The sequence below is a fragment of the Stegostoma tigrinum genome, chromosome 4 (assembly GCF_030684315.1).
Source record: "Stegostoma tigrinum isolate sSteTig4 chromosome 4, sSteTig4.hap1, whole genome shotgun sequence".
Lineage (NCBI taxonomy): Eukaryota > Metazoa > Chordata > Chondrichthyes > Orectolobiformes > Stegostomatidae > Stegostoma > Stegostoma tigrinum.
The window spans coordinates 15231386-15253834 of NC_081357.1; the positions used below are offsets into that span (position 1 = coordinate 15231386).

The following is a 22449-nucleotide window of genomic DNA, read 5'->3' on the forward strand; positions in this document are numbered from 1 at the left end:
CACTCTCTGAGTGAAGAACCTACCTCTGACGTCTCCCCTACATCTACCTCCAGTCACTTTAAAACTATGCCCTCTCATAATAACTACCTCCACCCTAGGAAAAACTCGCTGGATCTATACCTCTGATCATTTTGTACACCTGTTGTATATTTTGTGCTGCTTTGCAAACTCGCCATCCGGCCAACTAAGCTAGCCGACCCCCAATCATGGGTGACATACCTGAAAGCTTTAAGATAATTGAAGGAGCCGAGAGGCTAGAAAGAAGGAAATTGTTGCACCTGGTGGGAGATGCTGAAGAAGAGGATGTAATCTTAAAGCTAAGGAATGGCCATTCAGCGGTGATGTCAGAAAAACATTCCAAGCGTGGCAGCACAAATGTGGCTCACTGCATTGTGCCAAAGCCCCATACCACACTCCCCCCCCCACCCTCCCCCACCCCACCACCCAACCCCAGCTTGAATGGAAATGCTTCAAAACAGCACGGCTCAGTATTTCGGCAACTCTGATTCTTGTATATCCCACTCGGAAAATTCTGACATAGCAAACAAAGACTGGGAAGACGGTGGGGATGGGGAGATGTTAAGATTGAATATGTGCCATGCTATGCCCAAGACACAAGCAGCAACCCACCGCTGAAACCTCCCAGCCCATTCCTGCTCTCCAGTGAATGGATTGGTCAGATGGTAAGGCTGGATTGTAATCGGATAGTGCTCGATGCTGCAAATTCACAGCTATCGAGGGATATAACTGCATTGTGAAAATATTTAATTAATGGCACTGAAATTAAACATAAAATTCATTTTACATAAGAAATGTACAAAAGTGAACACACTTTAAAAAAAAACCTCGATTAGCTGTAAAGCACTTTGAGATGTCTGATGGGTGTGGGGTATGAAGCAGGAGCTTCATGAATGAGGTCCTTCAGCCCATTTTATAAGACTACCCCTTCATCCCAGGAATGTCAGAAGTCACATGACGCCGGGTTATAATCCAACAGGTTTATTTAAAATCACAAGCTCCTTCATCTTCTTCTGACACTTTTGATCACCTGCAAAGGGTTGTTCTTCAGCCTGTCGACCCTCCATTCACACCTTTGTCCTTATCTGTAGACGCTCTTAATCACCAAGCAATTCTTCTCTGAAGGACCTCCAGTGCCAATGCATTTACATCCAGTTCTTTCTTTTCATCAAAGATAGGCTTGTCTCTCAGCTGAAGTGAGAGAGCAGAGATAGGTTAGTCCTTGTAACCAAATGAACCTTTAGCACTGAGGAATGTCGAGGAAAGTTGTCAGTCAAATATGCCCAGCTGCAAACAGATTTTAAAAACATGACAATGGATTAGAAAAGAACAGGAAAGTGGTAAAGATATTCTGCTGTGTTATGTAAAGACTTTTGGAGAACAAGAAAAGGAATGAGATGCCCCTCCAAAGCGGTAACGCGTGAGGCAGAGTGAGTAATCTATGACAGACATTTGAGGTTTTAAGAGGAGAGGGACAATGGGAAGGCTGTGGGTCAATTAGAGCAAAGGTGACATCATGATGAATGGTGGAACAGGCTTGAAGGGCTGAATGGCCCATATCCTGCTTCTGTTTCTGTGTATCTCAGGAAACAGTGTGGCTTGTGCTTGACGTGCGCCTGAATCGTTAGGTCATTGTCTCCAAAACTGCCTTTCAACCCTCATCTCCTAGGGGTACACCTCGTAAGACAAATTCGTGAAGTGTAATTGAAGCGACTGATGGACTCATTGCATTGTTGACTTTTTCTTGGTGAAGAGGGGTTAGGTAGAGGAATTTCATAGAAAACTATAATGTTTTAACAGGTAAATGCAAGAATGATGTCCCTGATGACTGAGGAGTTGGAACTAGACTTAATTGAAACATATAAGATAATCAGAGGGTTAGATAGGGTGGATAGGGAGAGCCTTTTTCCTAGGATGGTGACGGCGAGCACGAGGTGGCACAGCTTTAAATTGAGGGGTGAAAGATATAGGACAGATGTCAGAGGTAGTTTCTTTACTCAGAGAGTAGTAAGGGAATGGAACGCTTTGCCTGCAACGGTAGTAGATTCACCAACTTTAAGTACATTTAAGTCGTCATTGGTCAAGCATATGGACGTACATGGAATAGTGTAGGTTAGATGGGCTTCAGCTCGGTATGACAGGTCGGCACAACATCGAGGGCTGAAGGGCCTGTACTGTGCTGTAATGTTCTATGTTCTATGTTCTAGAGGCTACAGTCTAGAGATATGGAGTAGGCCATTTCAGACTGAGATGAGGAGAAATTTCTTCACCCAGAGAGTAGACGCCTCTGCTATAGAGAGCAATTGAGGCCAAAATGTTGAGTGTTTCCAAGAAACAGTTAGATATAGTTCTTAATCACAGAATCCCTACAGTGTGGAACAGGCCCTTCAGCCCAACAAGTCCACACTGACCCCCAGAGAATCCCACCCAGACCCATCCACTGATAAACCCACCTAACCTACACATCCCCGAACGCTATGAGCAATTTAACATGGCCAATTCACTGAGCCTGCACATGTTTGGATTGTGGGAGGAAACCGGAGCAAACCCGCGCAGGCACAGGGAGAATGTGCAAACTCCACACAGACAGTGGCTGGAGGCTGGAATCAAACCCCGGTCCTTGGCACCATGAGGCAGTGGTGCTAACTACTGAGCCACCATGCTGGTGCCCCTTCTTCTGGCAAAAGGGTTCAAAGGGCATGGAGAGAAGGCGGGAACGGGGGTCTGAGCTCGGTGATCGGCTATGATCGTTTCTAAGGGCGGAGCAGGCTCAAAGAAGCTGAACAGCATCCTCCAGCCCCTGTCTTACCAAAGCACGTTTCTGTTCACTCATCCGCAGGATCGACCATTACCAGCAGCGCCTGCAGGCTTTGTTTTTCAAGAAGAAGTTTGCTGAGCGTCTTGCAGAAGCCAAGCCAAAGATCGAAGGTACGGCTGTCAAAAGAGGGTCGGTCTGGGTAAATATTTACGCATTAAAACATTTCTGCTTGTGCAATAACGTGAACTGGATTGCTGACGCGGGTTTTGAGCAGCTGGAGATCTTCACTTGCTGCTTGTGTTTGCGAGAGGGCTTGGCCAATGCAAACACATTTTTCTTTGTATTTTAGCGAGCAGTAAATCATTTGGCAAACACTCGGCTCCTTAAAGGGGCTGCACTCTAGCTTTCAGACTGTTATGGTCTGGCGATCACAGCCCGGACAAACAGGAGAAGCACGACTCAGGAAAATTAAACATCCGGCCCTGAGAGCTTAGAGATAAATACCGAAAGGCTCGGAGGAAGTGTCGCCCCACCTGAAACGTAAGATCTGACCTTTTCTTCACAGATACTGCCGGACCTGCTGAGCTTTTCCAGCAAATTCTGTTTCCGTTCCCGAGAAAGTACGAATTAGGAGCAGGAGTCGGCCACTAGGCCTCTGGGGCCGGCTCTGTTATTCAGATCAGAATGAGATTTGGGATGGTTGGATTATTCTACACTTCCCCCCCACCCCAGATCCCCACCTTTGCTTATCAACAAGCTATTTACCTCTCCTTAAAAAAAAGTTCAAAGACTCCGCCTCCCCCATGTTCGAAGTAAAAGGCTGCCAGCCCTCAGTGTGAAATTGTCACAGAAACCCCCCACAGTGTGGGACCAGCCTATCAAATTCCACCAACCCGCCATAGAGCATCCCACCCAGACCGACTGCCTCCTATCCTATCCCTGCATTTCCCATAGATAATCCACCAACTGGACCAGACACTGTGTGGGCAATTTAGCATGTCCAATCCACCTAACCCCCAACCACATCTTTGCATTGTGGGAGGAAACCCATGCAGATGTGGGCAGAATGTGCAAACCTCACACAGACAGTGGCCCAAGGGTGGAATCGAGACTGGGTACCTGGCACTGTGAGGCAGCAGTGCTAGCCGCAAGCCCACCATGCCAACCAAATGGCTTGAGGCCTCCCCAGTGTATAATTGAGCCCCCATCTCCTGCATGACCCAGCAGGGATACTAACCACTGCTCCTATCAAGGGCCTAACTTGTGATTCTATGAAGAGGTATGTATCTTCCTCATCTCTGTCTTAAATGGATGGCCCCTTTTTTCTAAAATAACCCCTAGTTCTGGATTCTGCCACGAGTAACCATCCTTTCTATATCTGTCAAGGTCTGCTTTAGTTTAATCAGATTATCTCTTGATCTTCTAAATTCCAGTGGGTACAAGACCTGCTTGTTCCAAATAATTCTCTGAACTGCTTCCAATGCATTTACAACCCTGTTTAAATAGGAAGAGAAGCATTGCACACAGTGCTACCAGAGCCCCATGAGTGAATAGAAGAACAATTCACCTCGCAATAAGCCATAACATTCTATGAGCTGAGATAATGGGAACTGCAGATGCTGGAGATTCCAAGATAATAAAATGTGAGGCTGGATGAACACAGCAGGCCAAGCAGCATCTCAGAAGCACAAAAGCTGACGTTTCGGGCCTAGACCCGAAACGTCAGCTTTTGTGCTCCTGAGATGCTGCTTGGCCTGCTGTGTTCATCCAGCCTCACATTTTATTACATTCTATGAGCTTTCCTGATTACTTGCTGTACCTGCACACTAAACTTCTGGAAGTCATGTACTGGATACACAGGTCTCTCAGAGCTCTGCAACCTCTCACCATTTAGATCATATTCTTCTTTTTCAATATTTGAGCCAAAATGGACAATTTCACGGTTCTTCACACTATAAACCATTTTCCAGATATCTGCGCGCTCACATAATGTACATCTTCTTGTTGCCTCCTTATATCTTTATCACCACTAACGTCCCTGTGCCATCTGCAAATGTACGTGACTGTGCCATTGATTCCTTCAGCCAGTTATTTATATCAGTGGTGAAAGGTTGAGGTCATAAGCTTTCGTTAGCTTTTCCCTTTCATTGGCTGCATACATTCATCTGGACAAATGTAGAAGCCAATCTTTGCATGTAATTTCCCACAAAAGGAGACCTGTAATTTCAAGAAAAAGCCCAAAGTTACCTTGAGCAAGGTAAAAGATGTTAATTTCATGGAATGGGCTATTTTCCACCTTGGGTCTTACACGAAGCATCAAATCATTGGATGAAAAACTTGCAGCTTAGGGGAAGACCATTTGGCTCATTGTTCTGGTGCTAGTCTTCTTTGAAAGAGTTGTCCAATTAGTTCAACTTGTACCCTGTATTCCCCAGAGCCCTTCAATTTTCACCCCTTTTAGGGTACAGCCTGTTCTCCTTTGAAAATCACCATTGAATCTGCCCTACATTCCAAATCAGAGCAACTCCACATTCCCAATGCCTCTCCTCAGTATAGCTCAAATTCCCTCTAATCCCTCTTAACATAGCAATATTTCCCACTCCCAGATCCAAAACAAAATCCCTGCCGTCCAAGGGGTCCTTGGTAATTCCACGGGTAACCAGCACCTTTATCCTTCCTGAGATTTCCAATTCCATCCAAGCTGAGGAAAGTTCTAATGCCGATTAACAATCTGGCATGTGGCTGCTCCAAAACCCTCTCACCTTGAAGCATTATCTCCAGGAAAAGGAGCATCTTTCATATTATCATGGCATTGGAACCTGCATTCCAGAGGTATCATGCCACTGTCTAGGTTCCTTGGGAGTTTGTGGTGGCGACTGTGCTAGATGGGCTACTTCTGCTCCTAATTGATGTGTTCATAGCTGTTCCTTTTGCTGCCTGGCTTTCTAGCTGAAGTTTCTCCTCGTTTGTTTACTGCTGAAAGACCTCAAAAATATCAGCCCCTGCCAACTGGTAGCAGGACAGTCTGTTGCTCGCACTGGGGGGCGTCAGTTGGAGCACAGCCAAGATGTACAATGAAAGTGCCTCATTTACTCACTAACAGCAATGTCAGCTCAATTCACTCAGGTTGATACAAGTCTGAGGGATTGGAGTGAGGAGGGGTCGGGGGCCCGGAGTGATGAGGGGTGAGGGAGTGCATGATGAGGGGTGAGGGAGTGCATGATGAGGGGTGAGGGAGTGAGTGATGAGGGGTGAGGGAGTCAGTGATGAGGGGTCGGGGACTGAGTGATGAGGGGTGAGGGAGTGAGTGATGAGGGGTTGGGGTCTGGAATGAAGAAGAGTGGGGGACCGGAGTGATGAGGGCTGGAGGAGTGATGAGAGGTGGGGAGTGAGTGATGACGGGTGGGGAAGTGTGTGATGAGGGGTGGGGAACTGGAGTGATGAGGGGTAGGGGTCTAGAGTGATAGGTGAGGGAGTGGGTGATGAGGGGTGAAGAACTGGAGTGATAAGGGGTGGGGGACTGAAGTGATGAGGGGTGAGGAACTAGAGTGATGAGGGGTGAGGGAGTGGAGTCATGAGGAGTGAGGAAGTGGTGTGATGAGTTGAAGTGCTGGGACTAATTTCATGAGGGTAGACATCAGAGAGGGCTGTTTACAGAGGCAGAAAGATTCGTAATCACAGAACAGAAAGGTACAGAAGTGAAGGAAAGGATTTTTTCTTTGCACATTGTGACATTGTGATCTGGAATACCGGGTCTGAAATGACAGTTGACGTTCATGAAGGGAAATGACTCAATATAGGGAAACCCTGCAGATGTGGACTAAGTTAATAACTGACACCTTGCATACATACGATGGGCCGAATGGCCTGCTTCTGGGCCATGTAATTGTGGGATTCCATGATTTAACAAGATATGTTTTTCAAATCAATGCATTCGTTATGAGAGGGTGAATCCTGTTTTCCAAATTAGCAATAGAATCATCGATTTGAAAAGTGTCATGAGGAAAGTGAGGAGAAATATTGGAGAGAGTCTGAAGATTGAGAATACACAGAATGCAGAGAGCAGCGAAGTAGGAAATCAATGCACCTTCCAGTTGGAAAGCAAGTACTTTCATTTTTATAGCACCTTAAACAAAACCAACATGTTGCATTATCAAACATAACATAGTTGTCAAACATCACATAACTGTGGAGCGCTACATGTTTAACCTGGATAGTTGTGGTGCAAATTCATGAAGGAGCTGGGAGGACAAAAGGTTGTTGAGAGAGAGCTAGGTTATAAGCAGCAGGCGAAAGAAGGAAGGTGAGGTGAAGCAGGAGGAGGAAGTAAGGAGGGAATTTCCGACTCGGAGCAGAGCTAGCGGGATCAGGGTTGTTTTGCACAAACCAAGGAATAGATACACACTATCTTATCAGCCCAACAAGACGTATTTATCTTTCAAAATGAAACAAAAATACGCTGTGAGACTGCTGTGCTTGATTTGGCCTGATATGGGAGATCTGAACTGTATTCACAAAGTAATGTGCCCACGCATGCAAGTGGTGTCGGATGCCACAAGGCAGCCCCTGTGGTTTACTGTACGAAGGATTTGTTTCAAAGAGGTGACCGCAACTCTTGTATTTTCTTTTCTTCTTGTCTCTGAAACCGCCATCACCCACTTGCACCCGACTCCAGTCATCCTCTTGGCTTCCAAGGAGCTCTGTCGGAGCAAGAGACTGAAACAGCTCCTGGAGGTGGTCCTCGCCTTTGGAAACTACATGAACAAGGGCCAGAGGGGGAATGCTTTCGGTTTCCGAATCGCCAGCCTCAACAAGATTGGAGACACAAAGTCAAGCATCGACAGGTAGGGGAGCCACCTATTTTTTTCCTGTGGTCGGGAACGGGGGAATTTGTGAGGCACGCCTTTACTCAGCAAGTGGCTGGAATGTGGAACATACTGTTCAGGGTAACTGAGGCAAGAATTTTAGACGTAAACAGGAGAGAAGGTGTTTGGATGGAGGGTAAATAACTGGCATAGATGAACGTTTAATCACCCTGCTGTGACACAGCTCTGGGGCAGGCAGGGCTTGAACTAGCAGCTCAGAGGAACCACAGGAGCCCTCAAACCATCAGTGTGACAAGTTGGGCCAATTTTCCGTGCCTGCTCTGTAACGCAACATATTATTGGAATCAGTTTAGTTGGTTTAAGTGTCTTTACAATTCCGCGATACAAAATGGGCAGATGTTGTCTGCAATCATTAATGTCTGTGAGTTGCCCATTCTGAGTATTCAAGACCTCCTGTTCTATCTGTCCAATCACCCACCCTCTTACCTTTGTCATAGAGTCGTACAAGAGATGTACAGCATGGAAACAGACCCCTCGCTCCAACTTGTCCATGCCAACCAGATGTCCTAAATTAATCTAGTCCTACTTGCCACTGTTTGGCCCTTATCCCTGTAAATCCTTGGAACCATAGACAACATTCAACTTGTTGATTGTCCTAAGGATTTGAATATCTCGCACTGATTGGCCATGTCTCCCACCCATCCTCCTCGTGTCTGTTCACTCTGAACTTTTCTTGCTCAAAAGTCTTTACGATGCCATCTGTCTCCCACATTTTCAAAAGCCTCCTGAAAACAATAAGTCCCTGGGCTGTCCAAATTGATCTTGGGTTACGTTCTGCATCTTCTCCACAGTCTCCTGTTCCCTTGGGTCATTGTTGCTGTAATTTCAGCCATGTTGCTTCGCTTTGGAAAAGCAATGTTGTAGTTCCTGGATCATTCATCTAAGAACCTGATTCAAATCCCACCTTGTGTTTTGAATTCAGTCGGAAGACCAAATTCTGCAGCGAAAATCGAGTCTGATAGTGACCGTGTCAATTGTCATAGCAAACCCATCTGGTTCACTTTGAAGGAAGGAAGTCCTTACCCGGTCTGGCCTATGTTTGACTCCAGCCCACAGCAATGTGGTTGACACGCAAATTCCCTCAGATTTCTCAGTGAGCCACTCAGTTGTAGCAAGTGGCGAGATAAAGACTCAAAAAAGTAATGAAACCACACAGACCATCTGGCATCGATCTAGGCAGTAGATCAACAATTGAAAACACATCAACTGTGCAAAATTCTCCTTATTAACATCTGAAGACTTATCTCAGGGTAAGTGTCTCACAGAAGACTCAAACAACAGCCTGAAGTAGTCACCTTAACTGAATTATGCCTGACAATGTTCCAGACACCACCATCACAATCCCTGGATATATCTTGTACTGTGGAGAAGATGCAGAACGTAACCCAAGATCAATTGTATCTTGTACCACAGGCAGGACAGACCCAGCAGAGGTGGCAGAACATTGACAGGCACTCAAGAGTGAGTTGTCAGTATTGATTCTGGACCTCATAAAGTTAAATATAGACAGTGAAGCCTCCTGCTCATTACTATGAACTGACCTCCCTCATCTGGTGAGTCAGTACTCCTGTATGTTGAACAACAGCAAAATGCCCTCTGGGTGGGGGAGCTCAGTGCCCACCGCCAGGAGTGGCTCAGCAGCCGCACTACTGATTGAGCTGGTCGGGTCCTGAAGGATGTAGTCATTACACTGGGTCTGCGGTAGGTTGTCAGCGAACCAATAAGTGAGAAAAACAAACTTATAAAGCTTATAGAGTCATACAGTATGGGAACAGACCCTTCAGTCCAACTCGTCCATGCCAACCAAGTTTTCCAAACTAAGTGAGTCCCATTTGCCTATGTTTGTTCCCTATCCATCTAAGCCTTTCCTGTTTATGTACCTGCCCGTATGTCTTTTAAATGTTGTAGCTGTACCTTCTTCTGTGACTTACTTTGTCAGTTCATTCTAAGCACGAACCACTCTCCGTGTGAAAAAGTTGTCTCTCAGGTCCTTTTTAAATCTCTGTCCTTTCACCTTAAACCATGCCCCCTAGTTTTGAACATCCCCCAGCATAGGGGAAAAAACCCTTTGCTATTCACTTTATCTGTGCCGCTGGTGATTTTACAAACCTCTAGAAGGTCACCCCTCAACCTCCTACACTGCAATGCAAAATGTTCCGGCCTATCCTCCATTCCTGGCAGCATCCTGGGAAATCTTTTCTGCAGCCTCTCTGATTTCATAACATGTTGCCCATAGCAGGGCGACCAGAACTGCACACAGTACTCCAAAAATGGCTTCACCAATGTCCTATATGACCTCTATATGACACCCCAGCTTCTATATTCAGTGGTCAGAGCAATGAAGGCAAGCATGCTAAATGGCTTCTTAATCACCCTGCCTACTTGTGGTGCAGCGTTCAAGGAACCATGTACCTGACTTCTGGGTCTCTCTGTTCAACAACATTATCTAGGGCCCGATCATTAACTGTATATGTCCTGCCCTTTTTCACTTTACCAAATGCAATACCTCGCATTTATCCAACTAAAACACCAGCAGTCACTCCTCAGCCCATTGGTCCAAGTGATCAAGATCCCTTTGTAATCTTAGATAACCTTCTTCATTGTTAAATATAGCATCAATTTTGGTCACAGGCCTCCAGTTCAGAAATGACCCTGTCTTGGACCTTTGAGCCAATTTTGTATCCAATCAGGAAGATCTCTCTGAATCCCATGTGATCTAACTCTACTAATCAGTCTACCATGCAGAACCTGGTCAGTGGCTTTACAAAAGTCCATTTCGACAATGTCCCCCACTCTGACCTCATCTATCTTTTTGGTTATGTCCTCAAAAAACTGAAGTTTATGAGATACTCTTTCCCACACACAAAGCCATGCTGACTGTCCCTAATCAGTCCTTGCCTTTCCAATTGCATGTAAATCCTATCAGAGTTACCTCCAACAACTTACCCACCACAGATGTGTGACTTCCGGTCTGTATTTCTTGGGTTTCTCCTTACAGCCTTCCTTAAATGAAGGCACAACATTAGCTATGCTGCGGTCTTCCGACACCTCTCCTGTGGCAGTAGGTGATACAAATATCTCTGCTATTCACTTAGTATCTCACTCACCTCTGATGGTTCCACAAGCAGATTGCCTCATTAATCTTTAAGGACCCCGTTCTCTCCCTAATTTCTCTTTTGTTCTTAATATACTTGTAGAATCTCTTTGGAATATCTGTAACCCTACCTGCCAAGGCTATCTCATATCCCCTTTTTACCCTCCTGATTTCTCTTTTAAGAATGCTCCTACACCCCTTATAATCTTCAAAAGATTCACTTGATCTCAGTCGTCTGTACTTAACATATATGTCCTTCTTACCTGTGACCAGAGTCTCAAAGTCTTTATTCATCCATTGTTCCCTACCCCTATCAGCCTTACCTTTCAATCAAATCAGAACAGATTGCCTCTGAACTCTTCTTGTCTCACTTTTGAAAGCCTCCCACTGGTCAGTCAGCCCTCCTTTACCTGTAAACAGTCTACTCCATTCAATTTTTGTAAGTTACTGTCTCATACCATCAAAATTTGCCTTAGAGTTATAGTTGTAGAAACAGAGAGCACAGAAACAGACCTTTGGTGCAACCCATCCACACTGACCAGATATCCTATATAAATGGAATCCCATTTGCCAGCATTTGGCCCATATCCCTCTAAATGCTTCCTATTCATGTACCCATTCAAATGCCTTTTAAATGCTGTAATTGCACTAGTCTCTGCCACTTCCTCTGGCAGCTTGTTCCATACACGCGCCACCTGCTGTGTAAAAAAGGTGCCTCTTAGGTCCCTTTTAAATCCTTCACCCTCTCACCTGAAACCTATGCCCTCTAGTTTTGGACTCCTCCACCCCCTCAAGGGTATTCACCCTATCCATTCCTCTCAAGATTTTATAAATCTCTATAAGGTCTCCCTTCAGCCTCTGAAGCTCCAGGGAAAATAGCCCCAGTCTATTCAGTCTCTTTCTGCAGCTCAAACTCTCCAAACCTGGCAATATGCTTGCAAATCTTTCCTGAACCATTTGTAGTTTTACAATAACCTTCCTGTAGGAGGGAGACCAGAATTGCACACAGCATTCCAAAAGTGACCTAACCATGTCCTTTACAGCCACAACATGACATCCCAACTCCTATATTCAATGCACTGACAAATAAAGGCAACATTCTATGTGCCTTCTTCATAATCCTATTGACCTGGGACTCCACTTTCAAGGAACTATGAACCTGCACTCAAAGGTCTGTTTGTTCATCAACACTCTCACACTGCTATAACCAGTCATGAATGGTGGTGGACAATTGAAAAACTTGCTGAGGAAGGAGGCTGCACAAATATCTCCAAACTCAGTGAGAGAGGAGCCCAGCACATCAGTGCAAAAGATAAGGCCGAAGCATTCGCAGCAATCGTCAGCCAGAAGTGCCGAGTGGATGATCTATCTTGGCCTCCTCCAGTTGGCCCCAGCATGACAGAGATCGTCTTCAGCCAATTCGATTCACTCCATGTAATATTAAGAAGTCACTGAAGATGCTGGATGCTGCAAAAGCCATAGCACCTGACAACATTCCAGCAATATTCCTGAAGACTTGTGCTTTATAAGTTGCTGCTCCCCTCACCCAGCTGTTCCAGTACAGTTACAACACCTGATAATGTGGAAAATTGCCCAGGTAGATTCTGTACATAAAAAAAGGGACAAATCTAACCCAGCTGATTACTGCCCCATTATTTTACTTTCAATCATCAGGAAAGTGATGGAAGGCGTTATTGACAGTGTTAGCAAGTAGCACCTGCTCAGCAATAACCTGCTCAGTTCATTCTTCCCCTTCTCCCACTGCATCACAAAACCAGCCCAGCTCGTCCCCTCCCCCCGCTGCATCCCAAAACCAGCCCAGCCTGTGTCTGCTTCCCTAACCTGTTCTTCCTCTCACCCATCCCTTCCTTCCACCTCAAGCCGCATCTCTATTTCCGACCTGCCACCTTATCCCGCCTCCTTGACCTGTTCATCTTCCCTGGACTGACCTATCCCCTCCCTACCTCCTCACCTATACTCTCCTCTCTACCTATCTTATTTTCTCTCCATCTTCGGTCTGCCTCCCCCTCTCTCCCTATTTATTCCAGTTCCCTCTCCCCATCCCCCTCTCTGATGAAGGGTCTAGGCCCAAAACGTCAGCTTTTGTGCTCCTGAGATGCTGCTTGGCCTGCTGTGTTCATCCAGCTTCACATTTTGTGATCTTGGATTCTCCAGCATCTGCAGTTCCCATTATCAGTGATGCCCAGTTTGGGTTCCGCCAGGCCACTCAGCTCCTGACCTCATTACAGCCTTGGCGCAAACATGGACAAAATATCTTAATTCCAGAGATGAGGTGAAGCCCTTGACTTCAAGGCTGCATTCGACCAGGTGTGGCATCAAGTAGCAATGCTGGAATCAATGGGAATCAAAGAGCAAACTCTTTGCTCATTGGATTTATACCTGGCACATTGGAAGGTAGTCAAGGTCAGTCATCTCAGCTCCAGACATCTCTGCAGGAGTTCCTCAGGATAGTGTCGTAGGCCCAACCATCTTCAGCTGTTTCACGCATGACCTTCCATCCATCATAATGTCAGAAGTGGGGATGTTCACTGATGTTTGCACAATGTTCAGCACCATTTGCAACTATTCAGATACTGTAGCAGTCCATGTTCAAATGCAACAAGATTTGCATAATATCCAGGCTTGGGCTGACAAGTGGCAAACAACATACATGCTGCACAAATGCCAGGCAATGACCATCTCCAACAAGAGAGATTTGAATCATTGCTTCTCGATAGTCAATTACAGCACCATCTCTAGATCGCCCCGCTTTCGATATCCTGGGGTTTACCTTAATCAGAAACTGAACTAGATTAGCTGTATAAGTAGTTACAAAAACAGGTCAGAGACTAGGAATGCTGTGGCAAGTAACTCACCTCCTGACTCCCCAGAGCCTGTGCACCGTCTGCAAAGCATAAGTCAGGAATGTGATGAAATGCTCCCCACTTAAGAGCATGAAAATTCGGACCAGTGCACCGTTCAGTGCATTGAATCTGCTTGCCTTTGGCTGACCCGATAATCCTCACAGAAGAAATTGTTCCTCATCTCTGTTTTAATTGGGTGACCTTTACTCTGAGATTATGCCCTCTCGTCCATGACTGGCTCACAAGCAGTAACAATCTTTCTGCATCTCACCTTTAATTCTCATAAAAATTTTATACGTTTCAATAAGGATGCCTGTCATTCTTGTAAACTCCGATGATTACAAGCCCCACCAACTCAATCCTACTTCATACGACAGTCAGTCTGTACTAGGAAGAACCTTGTGAACCTGGCTCCAATGCCCTTCCTTCGTCAGTCTTCCTTGGACAAAGGGCTGAAAACTGCTCAGAATATTCACCACTGTTTTAGTAAGACGTCCTACGTCTTTCCTCCATTTCCTTTGAATAGAGGCCAACATTTCATTTGCTTTCCCCGTTAACGGCTGAACTTGGATGCTAGCTGTTTAGTGATAATAAAATGTGAGGCTGGATGAACACAGCAGGCCAAGCAGCATCTCAGGAGCACAAAAGCTGACGTTTCGGGCCTAGACCCTTCATCAGAGAGGGGGATGGGGGGAGGGAACTGGAATAAATAGGGAGAGAGGGGGAGGCGGACCGAAGATGGAAAGTAAAGAAGATAGGTGGAGAGAGTGTTTTTTTTGGCATGAGGACCCCCAAATCCCTCTGTTCTGTAGCTTTCAGCAGATTTTCTCCATTTAAATAATATTCAACTCCTCCATTCTTCTTTTCAAAGTGCAGAACCTCACATTTTCCCTCATTTGCCACGTTTTTGTCCAGTGGCCAACCCTGTCTATATCCTTTGAACCTGGAAGAGTGCAGCTCCAACAACAGAAAAGAAGCTTGACACCATCCAGGACAATACAGCCTGTTTGATGGCCACCACCATATCCACTCCCTCCACAATTGACACTCAGTAGCAGCAGTGCATACTAATTACAAGATGCAGTGCAGAAATTCACCAAGGCTCCAAAGACAGAACCTTCCAAATCAAAGACCACTACCATCTCGAAGGACAAGGCCAGCAGATACATGGGAACACCATCACTTGTTATCAACACTCACCATCCTGACTTGGAAATAAATTGCCATTCCTTTATTGTAACTGTGTTAAAATCCTGGAATTCCTTCCCTAATAGCATTGTAGGTCAACCCATAGCAGGAGGGCTGCAGTAGTTCAAGAAGTCAGCTCACCACCATCTTCTGAAGTGAAAATAAGGGTGGAAAATAAACACTGGCCCAGACAGATATGCCCAAACCACTTGAATAAAAAAAATTGAAAGAAATAGTAATATTGTTGAATGCTAGAGAGTATAGAAGTTGCTAGACTCTGATCTCTTCCCTGGAGCAGTCTAGAATTCTTAAAGATACAATTGTCTCTCCATTTCAGGAACATCACACTGTTGCACTATCTGATCATGATATTTGAAAAGAGCTACCCAGAGATCCTCACCATTCATTTAGATTTACTTCATGTGCCAGATGCGGCCAAAGTCAAGTAAGTAATGCTGAAGAGGCAGACAACCTCTTGAGTGTTGTGTTTTGTGTTTCTGTCTAATGTGTTCACCTCACAAGGGCCACCAGTTGTCACAAGAGTTTTTCCCCTTTGGGTGGTCTGATTCAATTAAGTGCGACCTTGCAGAATTAATGCTCCATAATTTCACATCAACTCACCATCAAACTGTCCCTCTTGCTTAGTCAGAGCATAATGGTGGCTGCAGGGAGATGTAAAAATATGACGCTAATTGAAGGAGTGATTCTTCTGCGAATGGGATTAGGGCTGGGTGCTGTGAAAAAAGTGAGCAACCCTTACAATTATCCTTGCCTCCACATGACCTGGAAGCGCGTGACATCGAAGAAGATGTCAGACTGATGCTGCAGGGTCTTCAGTTACCATCCGTACAAAATTCACATGCACAAGCTTCAATCAATAAAAAAAACCCATCTGCCTTCTGTGTGTAAAACCTCCATGTTGTTTTATTGCATTCAGGACATAATACAAATACCAATTCTTGTTGTAAAAACTGTAAACATGTGAGTTTTAGCTGCACAGCCCCTGAGAATTGGTATTAAACAAGTCCCTTACCGATGTTCCAGCTGAAACACTGTGTCTGTGGCTTTGAGCTTGGGCAGTACTATTACATGATGCTTGTTATCTTGCTGCCTGTTATAAATATTTGCCGTTTTCACTTCTGCTAGCCTGTGGAGGGAACAGATGACCGGGGGAAGATTTTGTCTGGTTTGCATTTTCACCCAAACCAAAAAATGAACCTGCTTCATTCTTTCTTACACATGAGTGGATCTGTTGTGTATTTCCAGAGTAAAAAAGTGTTTTAGTCTTTTGCCCATAACAAGAAAGCCTAAACATTGAATTTCCCGATTAAACTAACTCGATATTCACATACTTGGGAACGGGGAGTGGAAATGCAGTAGTGTTGATTTGAGGGTCATGTCCGTTGCCCTTTGCTCACTGTTCTGAACTTTGAAATGTTGCACAGCAGAGGAACGATCCAAGAGATGTGTTTGTTCAGTTGCTACTATTCTCACCTCTGGATCAAACAATTAGGAGTTAAGTCCCACCTCAGCGACTTGGGCACAAAACCAAAGATAGAGATCCGAGATAACAAAGTGTAGAGCTGGATGAACACAGCAGGCCAGGCAGCATCAGAGGAGCAGAAAGGCTGACGTTTCGGGCCTAGACCCTTCTTCTGAAACGTCAGCTTTCCTGCTCTTCTGATGTGCTTGGCCTGCTGTGTTCATTCCGGTTCTACACATTGTTGTCTCAGATTCTCCAGCATCTGCAGTTCCTACTATCTCTGAAACGATGGAGATCCCAGCCCAGGACTGCAAATGTCGTACTGTTTGAGGTGCAGCCTTTCTGATTGGGTATTGAACTGGGAAGCTGCCTACACTGTCCACTCTCAGGTGGGTGCTCGATTTCCCTAGTAGCCAATCAAATTCTCCTTGGTGACCCGGCAACTCCTGAATCAACATAGTGAAGGTAGGGACATCTCAATAGATGGCTTGGTATAAAGTTGCTGGCCTCAGCTCAGTGAAGTCATCGTTCTCGAAGCCAAACTTTATCTGTTGGGAGAAAAAAAAAACAAGTGTTAAAATACGTTGAGGAATGTTGAGGCTTGGTAAGATATTTGGAAATGTTTGCGATGCGAAATTGAGAATTCTGCATTCCTTTCACCGAGATTAATTTTAAAAAAATGTTTCTTTCAACACAGCCTGGCTGAACTGGAGAAAGAAATAAACAATATCAAGAATGGTCTGAAGGCGTTGGAGGCTGTGAGTATTACCGAAGCAGGAATGACACAGTATTCCCAAATATCCACAGAATCCCCCAGTTTAAGGTCAGAGGGAAGCTGGTGGCTTCTCCATTGATAAGCTGCTGTTTCTCCAGAAATTCCTCTGACCTCCCTCTGATGTTTCGGAGAATGCTGGAGAAATTCAGGACTAGTATCTCAGTGGTACTTTTATAAGTGCAGGAGGTGAAATGCTGTCCAGTGAGGATATGCTCATCATGTACCTACCTGCGTGGCATAGGGGAGTGATTTTGTTTTGTCAGGTTCCTCTTATAATTCATTATTGAACTTAATTTACCCTGGGTGCCTTTGTTGAATTATGAGTTCAATTGTTAAAGCTGGTGCACCTACACTTGGTTTGCAATAAACACCTCTGCTCGGTTCACAATAAACAACTGCACCTCCCAGTCGTGAACCATTTCCACTCCTGCTCCCATTCCTTAGACGACATGTCCATCCTGGGCCTCCTGCAGTGCCACAATGATGCCACCCGAAGGTTGCAGGAACAGCAACTCATATTCCGCCTGGGAACCCTGTAGCCCAATGGTACAAATATGGACTTCACAAGCTTCAAAATCTCCGCTCCCCCTACTACATCCAAAAACTAGTCCAGCTCGTCCCCGCCTCCCTAACCTGTTCGTCCTCTTACCTATTCCCTCCTCCCGCCTCAAGCCGCACCTCCATTTCCTACCTACTAACCTCATCCCGCCCCCTTGACCTGTCCGTCCTCCCTGGACTGACCTATCCCCTCCCTACCTCCCCGCCTATACTCACCTCTACAGGCTCGATCCCCGCCCCTTTAACTTGGCTGCCTCCTCTCCACCTATCTTCTCCTCTATCCATCTTTGATGTGCCTCCCCCTCTCTCTTTATTTATTTCTGAACCCTCTCCCCCTCCCCCTTTTCTGATGAAGGGTCGAGGCCCCAAACATAAGCTTTTGTGGTCCTAAGGTGCTGCTTGGCCTGCTGTGTTCATCCAGCTCTACATTTTGTTATCTCGGGTTCTCCAGCATCTGCAGTTCCCATTATCACTGACTCTGTCAACCACTTTTGTGAAAACCAATCTGGTTCATTCATGTCACTTCAGGGAGGAAATTGGCCATCCCTGATTTTTCAGGCCCCTGTGTGACTCCAATTTCACAGCAGTGTGGTTTTGTCTTGGATCTCTGAAATGGCCTGAGAAACCATCTCAGTTCAAAGTTTATTCTGGAGCAGCCTTGCCTCTGAAGTTGATATCCCATAAAACAGTGAAGAAGCGAACCTGCAGGGCTGTGGGACCCGGAAATTGGCCAGAATTGATTTTCACTGGCGATTTGGCCCATTCTGCCATCCAACAAGATCATGGTTGTATACCTAGCAGCCCTTTTTAGTGACATTGTCATAGAGTTACACAGTACAGAAACAGACCCTTCAGTCCAACTCGTCCATGCTGACCAGATATCCTAAATTAATCTGTCCCATTTGCCAGCATTTGACCTGTATCCCTCTAAACCCTTCCTAGTCATACTCCCGTCAGATGCCTTTTAACTGTTATAATTGTATCAACCCTCACCACCTCCTCTGGCAGCTCATTCCATACACACACCACCCTCTGCATGAAAAATTTGGCCCTAAGAAACCTTTTATATCTTTACTCTCTCACCTTTAACTTCTGCCCTCTCATTTTGGACTCTCCCACTGTGGGAAAACGACCTTGACTATTCACCCTATCCATGCATCTCATGATTTTATACTCCCCTTTAAGGTCATCGCTCAGCATCCGATAATCCAGGGAAAATAGCCCCAGCCTATTCAGCCTCTCCATATAGCTCAAACCCTCCAACCTTGGCAACATCCTTGTAAATCTTTTTTGCACACTGTCGTGTTGAACAACATCCTTGCTATAGCAGGAAAGCCAGAACTGCATGCAGCATTCCAAAAGTGGCCTGACCAAGGTCCTGTACAGCCATAACATGACCTCCCAACTCATGAATTGTATAAGCCCTGCTCCGGTTTGTCTTAGCAAAATGCAGCAGGTCACATTTATTTATATGAAACTCTGTCTGCCGCTCCATCTGATCAAGATCCTGTTGTTTTAGTGGTGTAGGGAGTACAATCTAAAGATAAATGGGACGACTCATGTAATACACAAGAACAAATGTTACATTATGTTACATAATCCTTGGCCCCCTCCTTCTCATGCTTCACAGACCCTGGGTGGTTTCAATCTACAAACACAGGACTGCATTTGATATGTTTGCTAGCACCAAGTTTTTAACTTCTCCCATCATCAGGTAATCCAAAATGACCCAACGTTTCCTCCATTTCAACTTTGGTAAATTGAGTACCGCTCCTTCTCCTTTCCCGACAATACTTCCGCATCAGTGAAGATCCAGTTTTGACTCAATTTTTCTCCAAAGCTGTACTCTCAATCGGCTCACCAAGACTGTGTATATCTTGGACTGAGCCTTAGCACCGCAGTGCCTCCTACCTTCCTGTTGCTAGCAGCTCCAGCAGAACTAGAGCTAGGCCATTGCTTCACCACTGACAGCTCAACAGATTGGTCTTTATCTTAACCATCCATTGATTTGAATATGCCAGAAATTCAATAGCTTTCCAGGATTTTAGCATTTTCAAACGCATAGGATCACAACCCAAAAAAGGATTCATGTCAAATTCTTCATCCTCACTCAGTTCCCTCTGCAGAGGCAGTCTCTTCCTTCTTCTGTCTCACTCCTTTCTCTCTGTCAGTGATCTCCTCTTGCCTCAGCCCATTCTCTCTCTCTCAGTGATTTCCTCCTGTCTCACTCCTCTCCCTCTCTCTCTCAGCGATCTCCTCCTGTCTCACACCTCTCTCTCGGCAATCTCCTCCTGTCTCCTCTCTCTCTCTCAGCGATCTCTTCCTGTCTCATTCCTCTCTCACTCTCTCTCAGCGATTTCCTCCTGTCTCACTCCTCTCTCTCTCTCAGCGATCTCTTCCTGTCTAATTCCTCTCCTTCTCTCTCTCTCTCAGTGATCTCCTCCTGTCACACTCCTCTCTCTCTCTCTCTGATCTCTTCCTGTCTCACTCCTCTCTCTCTCAGTGATCTCCCGCTGACTCACTCCTTTCTCTCTGTCTCTCAGTGATCTCCTTCTTTCTCATTCCTCTCTCTCTCTCTGTCAGTGATCTCCTCCTGTCTCTCCCTCTCTCAGCGATCTCCTCCTGTCTCACTCCTCTCTCTCTCTCTGATCTCTTCCTGTCTCACTCCTCTCTCTCTCAGTGATCTCCTCTCTCTCTCTCTCTCTCTCAGTGATCTCCTCCTGTCTCACTCCTCGCTCTCTCTCAGTGATCTCCTCCTGTCTTACTCCTTTCTCTCTCAATGATTTCCTCCTGTCTCACTCCTCTCTCTCTCTCTCTGATCTCTTCCTGTCTCACTCCTCTCTCTCTCAGTGATCTCCCGCTGTCTCACTCATTTGTCTCTCTCTCAGTGGTCTCCTCCTGTCTCACTCCTTTCTCTCTCAGTGATCTCCTCCTGTCTCACTCCTCGCTCTCTCTCAGTGATCTCCTCCTGTCTTACTCCTTTCTCTCTCAATGATTTCCTCCTGTCTCACTCCTCTCTCTCTCTCTCTCTGATCTCTTCCTGTCTCACTCCTCTCTCTCTCAGTGATCTCCCGCTGTCTCACTCCTTTCTCTCTCTCTCAGTGATCTCCTCCTTTCTCATTCCTCTCTCTCTCTCAGTGATCTCCCGCTGTCTCACTCCTTTCTCTCTCTCAGTGATCTCCTGTCTCACTGCTCTCTCTCTCTCAGTGACCTCCTATCTCACTCCTCTCTCTCTCAGTGATCTCCCGCTGTCTCACTCATTTGTCTCTCTCTCAGTGATCTCCTCCTTCCTCATTCCTCTCTCTCTCTCAGTGATCTCCCGCTGTCTCACTCCTTTCTCTCTCTCTCAGTGATCTCCTCCTTTCTCATTCCTCTCTCTCTCTCAGTGATCTCCCGCTGTCTCACTCCTTTCTCTCTCTCAGTGATCTCCTGTCTCACTGCTCTCTCTCTCTCTCAGTGACCTCCTGTCTCACTCCTCTCTCTCTCAGTGATCTCCCGCTGTCTCACTCATTTGTCTCTCTCTCAGTGGTCTCCTCCTGTCTCACTCCTTTCTCTCTCAGTGATCTCCTCCTGTCTGACTCCTCTCTCTCTCTCTCAGTGATCTCCTCCTGTCTCATTTCTCTCTCTCTGCGACCTCCTCCTTTCTCACTCCTCTCTCTTTCTCTCAGTGATCTCCTCCTGTCTCACTCCTCTCTCTCTCTCAGCGATCTCCTCCTGTCTCACTCCTTTCTTTCTCTCTCAGAGATCTCCTGTCTCACTCTTCTCTCTCTCTGTCTCAGTGTATTCCTCCTATCTCCTCTTTCTCAGTGAATTCTTCCTGTCTCACTCCTCTCTCTCTCAGTGATCTCACCCTGTCTTACTCCTCTCTCTCTCGCAGTGATCTCCTCGTGTCTCACTCCTCTCTCTCTCTCTCTGTCTCAGCAATCTCCTCATGTCTCACTTCTCTCTCTCTCAGCGATCTGCTCGTGTCTCACTCCTCTCTCTCGCTCTCTTAGTGATCTCCTCCGGTCTCACTCCTCTCTCTCTCTCTTAGTGATCTCCTCCTATCTCCTCTCTCAGCGATCTCCTTCTCCTGCCTCACTCCTCTCTGTCTCTCTGTCTCTCTCTCAGTGATCTCTTCCTGTCTCTCTCCACTCTCTCAGTGACCTTCTCTTGCCTCATTCCTCTCACGCTCAGTGATCTCCTCCCTTGATTCACCTCACTCTCTCTCTCTCTCAGTAATCTCCTCCTGCTGCTTCATATCTCCCAGATGTGACAGCAGTAGCAGATTGCTGTCCATATTGGTCCCAAAGACATCGGTAGGAAGGGAGATTAGATCCTGCAAAGGGAATTTAGAGAGTTAGGCAGAAAGTTGAAAAGCACTAACTCTAGTTAGCGAGTTTTGAGAAGATTTGTAGCTCAGGTTGAGGTTCTGGATGTGAATTTGCTTGCTGAGCTGGAAGGTTAGTTTTCAGATGTTTCGTCACCATTCTAGGTAACATCATCAGTGAGCCTCCGACGAAGTGCTGATGTTATGTCCCGCTTTCTATTTATCTGGTTAGGTTTCCTTGGGTTGGTGATGTCATTTCCTGCGTTGGTGATGACATTTCCTGTTCTTTTTCTCAGGGGATGGTAGATTGGCTCCAAATCAATGTGTTTGTTGATGGAGTTCCGGTTGGAATGACATGCTTCTAGGACTTCTCGTGCGTTTCTCTGTTTGGCTTGTCCTAGGATGGATGTGTTGTCCCAATCAAAGTGGTGTCCTTCCTCATCTGTGTGTAAGGATACGAGTGATAGTGGGTCATATCGTTTTGTGGCTAGTTGATGTTCATGTATCCTGGTGGCT

The 22449-nt window shown here is 45.9% G+C and overlaps 1 protein-coding gene and 1 long non-coding RNA gene across 8 annotated transcripts in view; one reads left to right on the plus strand and one right to left on the minus strand.

Annotated features, from left to right (window-relative positions):
• daam2 (dishevelled associated activator of morphogenesis 2) overlaps window positions 1–22449 on the plus strand; it is a 323197-nt gene that overhangs the window by 251345 nt on the left and 49403 nt on the right. For all 6 annotated transcript variants that reach the window (XM_059645172.1, XM_059645173.1, XM_059645171.1 and 3 more), the window contains 4 exons: window positions 2858–2946; window positions 7452–7620; window positions 15146–15253; window positions 16989–17049. In XM_059645172.1, coding sequence (XP_059501155.1) covers window positions 2858–2946; window positions 7452–7620; window positions 15146–15253; window positions 16989–17049 — 427 coding nt within the window. The remainder of the gene's footprint in view (window positions 1–2857; window positions 2947–7451; window positions 7621–15145; window positions 15254–16988; window positions 17050–22449) is intronic.
• Window positions 984–3446, minus strand: LOC132209533 (uncharacterized). 2 transcript variants are annotated; one of them, XR_009445661.1, is made up of 3 exons: window positions 3329–3446; window positions 2828–2952; window positions 984–1305 (listed from the first exon to the last, which is right to left on the minus strand). It is a non-coding gene; the product is annotated as an uncharacterized LOC132209533 (long non-coding RNA). The 2 variants fall into 2 exon arrangements; XR_009445660.1 differs by lacking the exon at window positions 3329–3446 and having other exon boundaries at window positions 2828–3266.